The 6469-nt window shown below is 25.6% G+C and overlaps 1 protein-coding gene across 1 annotated transcript; it reads left to right on the plus strand.

Annotated features, from left to right (window-relative positions):
- Window positions 1-2662: 2662 nt before the first annotated feature.
- On the plus strand, window positions 2663-3250 carry EIN_442630 (RAC GTPase, putative; the record flags this gene model as incomplete). Its single annotated transcript, XM_004259096.1, has 2 exons — window positions 2663-2686; window positions 2831-3250. 2 exons carry the CDS (start codon window positions 2663-2665, stop codon window positions 3248-3250), a joined length of 444 nt encoding a protein of 147 aa, XP_004259144.1.
- Window positions 3251-6469: the final 3219 nt, after the last annotated feature.

Below are 6469 nucleotides of genomic sequence, written 5' to 3' on the forward strand. Positions count from 1 at the left end.
AATCTCTTGGACTAATCAATTCTCATAAAATTGAAACAGGTGAATTATTGACAAGATTTGAAAAATTATTAATTTTTCTTGAGAGTGAAGCTCAAATAGTTCCACCAATATATCGGAGACATTTGGGGGATTTAATTAGATTTGAAACAGAAAAATTTGAATTAATTAGAGAAGCTTCTGAATCCAGTCGTTATACAATAGAAACAGTCACCAACTTGTGTCGAAAATTATCTTCAATTATAAATCAAGAAGGTTATTTCAACAGTTACTTCCATATTCTCAATTTTGCCACATCTGTTTCTTTAACTTTAGACAAAGAATCAAAAAACTTCAATGCGGTCAAATTAAATTCCCCAAATTTTGATGCTCTAAAACTTGTTTTAGTAGCGGATTATCGTCTTGCTGATGGATTGAAAAAGATTAGAATGTTTAGTTCGAGATGGCACGTAAAAGGATTTAAAAAATCAATAAAAAAGTTTGTTGTTAAACTGAATGAAAAACTTGCTCAGACTCCAACAGCTTCACGTTCGTTGATTGATTTGGACCCCTCAATGAACAGACAGATCGCCAATGATGCTTTTTTTGGCGAACAACTTGGAAGAGTTCTTCGAGGAACAAGAAGTGGAAATGTCAATTTTTAATAATTTATTACAATCAATCTTTTTTGATCAACACAAAACATAATTAACCTTACGAAATTGAAATTTAACTTTTTGGTGTTTTAGTTTTAATAAAATTTTCATATTTTTTTCAATTGCAAATAAAAATTGTTATCTTATAAATGTTTTTGTGTATTATTTTAAAAAATATTTGGAAATGTGGAATGTGTTGATTTGTTTGGCAATAAAATACTTGTTTGAATTAAAAATATTTTGTTTACAACTTTAAATAATAAATTATTATTACGAATTAAATTGTGATATATTGTTTATTTTAATTTTAAAAATTTTAGACAAATTTAATAAATGTACAAATTATTTAATTTGTTACTAAATAAAAATGTGGAAAGTAAATAATAAATTAAATGTGATGTCTGTAAGAAGATTAACAATAGTCAAAACATCAATTCTCAAAGTAACATCTTGTACCCAACACCTTTGAATGACATCAAAAAGTTCTTGGGGCATATTTTCTTTTTTATTGACTAGTTGACCATTGATCACAAACTTTGCTATTTTCCATGAAAATCTAAACTGATGTTTTGTGTATGTTTGACACCACCCAACACATTTATACATAGTTACTCCAAACGAATAGACATTTGCTGGCTTTTTGTATTTATCTTTTTGAGTATTTTTGGCGCCATATAAACTGAAGTACCAATACCTTTTGTGAATGTCATGTTGGTCATTAACATATTCACCAACCTACTTGATCCAAAACCAGTCAATATGGCATTCGTTTTGTCATCAACATTCAATAATATAACTAAAATGTTGTCTGGTTTGATGTCTCTGTGTCATACCACAATCTCATGTATATACAAAATTTTATATGATGCTCCACGTCCACACAGTATGGAGAATAAATGTGTGAATGTACGACGCACAAATAATAGCTAAAAGATAAATTTTAATTAAAAAACACTCTTAGCAAATACTTTTTTGTTTAACGTGGTAATTTGTATTATATTTTTTATATAATTTTATTATTTATAACTATTAAAACGATAAATAAAGGTAAAAACAAGAGATCCGTTTTTTATCACTTTTGTAAATAATAATTCCAATTACAGGTATGGTAAAAACCCATCAATTTGTCTTAAACCTTTCAAGCTTCATAGAACATTAATTACGACGGTATTCCAAACAAGTACGATATAAAAATGGACAAAAAAGTGTTGTATAACAAAAATAAAAACAAAATATAAAAATAAAAACCATAAAAAACTACATTTGTTTATAACTGTTCAAGACATGATCATAACGAGTCTCGTTTCGTGTAAAACCACAAGAAGTGACATCGGAGAACATGTTTCAACAATGCGTTTGTGAAGTTGGCTTACAATCGTCATCCGAAAATGTTGTTTCTAAATATAAAATATTTTTTTTCTGGTTTCGACCAATCAATTGACGACTTGAGGGGTTTTAGAAAATTATAAGGGTTTCGTACCGACCTGTATATCTGATAAATATTTTGATTAATATCAGGTAAAAACATTTTTTTTCTATTGGGTTTATACCCAGACTTCTTACCAATAAGTAAGAGGTGTGGGTATCCTTGAGAAAAAAATACACACTTAATATTTTGTAGTATTCGTAATCATAAGGTAATAAATGCATTTAAACAGTGTTGTTTATTTTAATTATAATTGTATGTTTAATGACAGTGAAATTGTGTGTTGAAAGTCCAAATAGTTGAGATGTTAGTGTATTAACAATTACAATGACTCCAACATTTCAATAGCCTGTTTTATTTTTTTACATTTGACACAATAAAAATAATTTTATTTATATTTTACAAAATTAGAACTATTTCTTGTCCACTAGATAACATTAAAAAACCGATTTTACAAAATAAATTTAGAAGTTAAAACATGGAAGTTTTCTGGTTTTCAAAATTTTATTAATTAATATACCAATGCAAACTATATTTGTTTAATAATATAAATTTGGTTATACAAAAGTATTTAAGAGAAATCTAATACCAATTAAAACATTTGATGCATACAATCAAAAGTGTTGTAGTTGGCGACAGTGCTGCTGGAAAGACATATCTTTTAATAACTTACACAACCAATGAGTTTCCAACAAATTACACACCAACAATTTTTGGCAATTATTGTAATACAATAATGATGGATTCAAAACCAATTAATACACAACTCTAGGAAACTAAAGCAGCAATAGAATACGACCAGTTACGTGCATTGTCATTTCCACAAACAGACATTTTTTTGATTTGTTTCAGTGTGGTCTCTCCACCCTCATTCGACAACGTTTCAGCAAAATGGCAACCAGAAGTTGCTCATAATTGCCCAAACATACCATATATTTTCGTTGGGACTAAGGTAAACACGAGAGAAAACAACGATCAATTAAAGCGACTCAAAGAAAAGAATACCACTCCAATCACTACCAAACAAGGTGCAGCAAAAGCAAAAGAAATCGGTGCAGTAAAATATATCGAATGTTCCGCTCTCACACAAAAGAACTTAAGACTTGTTTTTGATGAGGCGTTTAAAGTGGCCATTTCCTATAAAACCAATGACCAATCAAACAAACAACAAGTCACGTGCTCTCTTTTTTAAAATTGTTATTTTTATTTTATTTGGTTATATATAGTATAATATAGTATAATATAGTAATATATAAAATATTTATTTCAATTCGTCAATTTTCAAGTATTGTGAATGTATAAGATATATAACATTAAAGTTAAAACTGTTTACTACAAAAAACAGCATCACTGTGTAAGCCAAGTGTTTTAATGTTTATTATTTAAGTAGTACTGAATGTTTTCAACATGACAAAAATTGCTTAAGTTGATATGGAAATTATTAAAATTGTGTTACATAGGCTTTGGGTATAATTTTGGCAAAATGAATGATAATCGCAATGTTAATGAACTTGCTTAGAAATGTGAACTATAACAAACTACAGTTTGTACTAGTGTTGACTGTGTTGCATTTAAAGTAATTAATTGAGATTGATTGAAATGTGAATATTTTTTTGAGTTGTGTTAAAACAAATTTAAATTGTTTAAAATGTAATGTCAAATATAGCTTCTATAAAGACTTAATATTTACAAAAAGAAAAGAAGTGTGTAATTAACACTCCATTATACAATTGCAATCCGTTTTAGAGTATCGGTGTGTTGTGTGGTATAATGTGTGTTATCAAAATGAATTTTACAAATAATACTTTAATGTGCATTTGAAATTACAAAGACACTGAATTGTTAAATAACAAATTTGTGATTATTTAACTAACAACAATAGTACGTTAATTCAATAAAATTGTCAATTTTTAACATAAAGAAACACATTAAAGAAAATTCCAAAATAAAACATAAGGTTTCTAAAATTGTTGTCCAATAATGTGTTTATTGACACTTCGTTGTAATTCTTCAAGTTTTTAAAGAATTACAATCCATTACACATTCAATGACAAGTTATATTGATTAATACCCGAATGCACACGTGAATGACTTTATAGTCAGCTTCATTTTTGAAACAATGAAAAATATAAAGAAAAGCCTGATTTAATTGCGACTGTTGCCTTGTTAATATCCACTTTATGTGGGACCATGAGTATTGGCGTCTGAAAAATTTATTACAGGCTTTATAAATTGAATTAATTTCATTTAGTTTTTTGGTCATTTTATAACAATCCTTACTACTTAATAATTTTGGTTTATATTTATAATAACGGACGTTTTCAGTAAATTAATAAACGAAATGTGGGCCAATGTGATTTTGGCATTTTATTGAAATGGTTAATTTAAATAAAAATGCATCAGAATTGGGGTTTGAATAATTGGAATAAAATCATTAAAGGTACTATACAAGCATATAAAAATAATGAAAAGATTTATATTTGATCATGCGTTTGACTCAAACAACAGAATTTAATGGTCTTACTTTATAATTGTTACAACTTGAAATTTTATACATAAATATCATTATTAAAAATACAATTTAATTCTAATATTTGAAATTGTTTAATTGTTTATAGAAAATAATAAATTTGTTATCTTGTCTTAATGATTGCTTCATTAATAACAAGTTTTGTTATATTTTTGCTTTATGAGAATATCCAAAAATTTTAAAAACAATTATATTTTTAGATAATTAAAAAGTGATCAATCAATAAAAATATTAAGAAAAAATGATTAAATTTTAATGATATTAATAATTTGAAGATCAATAATTTTAATTAATTTTTACTAATTTTGAATTAACCACCAAGTGTATTCCAACTTGTGTTTTTAGACCATACAATTATGATAATAGTAAACACAATTGAAATTTTTGTGATTGTTCATTGATACAATTAAACACACAAATAACAATTTAGAAAATAATGAATATAATAATTCACAAATAAAATGACCAGAAGTGTTTTTATCACTTTATCAGAGAATATTGTTTAATATTAATTGGAATATATAAACAAAAATTGATAACTGATATTCACCAAATGCCACCAACAATCAACGTCGACAACTGTACTGGATGCGGTGCTTGTGTATCAGCATGTCCTGCTAATGTCCTCGAGCTGCAAAACAACAAATCTTTTGTTGCAAGACCAGACGATTGCATTGAGTGTCATGCATGTGAAGAGGCATGTGCTTTTAATGCAGTTTCATTCCCTTAATTGACCACATTAAATTTTTTGTGTTAATGTATCATTGTTTCGTTATGAAGTTTTTTGATTAATTCAAACAACCTACTAAATATCTTATAAATTATCATTAAATTGGTATTGAAATCATAAATAAATATCAAATTTATTAAAAAAAAGCATTTATTTTTATTGTATAATTAATCATCTTTACAACAAATAGAATTATTAGTTATCTAAAATAATATGTTTGGTTATTAAAAGTAAGAGTGTTTGTTTTTACAATATTGAAATTTTAAAAATAATTTGAGAAAACTGTTTATTGTATAAAAATATGTTTTTAAGTGTTATAATATCTATTTATTTATGTTTTTTTCTAAAATATAAAGTCAAATTTCAAATAAAATAAAATTAAGGAACAAATGAAATTTGACAAAATAAAAAACAAAAACAATAATTATTACATTTCCAATAATGCTCATTTTAATCTTAGGAAGGAGGAACCGGAAACATAATAAAAATTATAGGATTTGAATTTACATCCACTTTTTTAATTATGAAAAAACAGATGTTGAATAAACATAATTAACATAAAAATGACTATTTAATGTTAATTTTATTTTATCAATAATATAATATATTTTTTTAACAAAAAAATAATTTTAACCAAACGAACAAACTAAATTAAATTAATAAGTTCAATAAAGAATTCCGACTTTAATAAAGAACACTTCTTTGAACACTCAGAATGATAATTAAAAAAACACCCATCTAAGCAATGAAAATGATTGTTTGGACACTTTTGTTATTGTAAAAAGAACTAAATTCAAATACATCGTTTGCTAAAATAGAGGATATGATGTTTGATGCTGTTATAAACATTTCCACATAATATGTATCAATTGTAAAAAAAATAAGTAAGATTTTGATTAATATTTTGTTGATTTTATTTTTTGTTTAAAAAGAAATAATAAATAGTATTTTCCAGTTGGTCCCAAAGGGAGGGGATAGAAAATAAGTGACTTTGAATCAGCGTTCTAAGATTAATTTGATTTAATATGTATTAAAATAATGACTTTTATAAAAAGTAAAATAATATATATATTTTGTTTGAAAAGCATAATATTATAAATGTTTATTTTTGATTGTTATAATTACAATTAACAAAATATTATGAAGTGTCT

The sequence above is a fragment of the Entamoeba invadens genome (genome assembly GCF_000330505.1).
Source record: "Entamoeba invadens IP1 unplaced genomic scaffold scaff_1105074726127, whole genome shotgun sequence".
Lineage (NCBI taxonomy): Eukaryota > Evosea > Mastigamoebida > Endamoebidae > Entamoeba > Entamoeba invadens.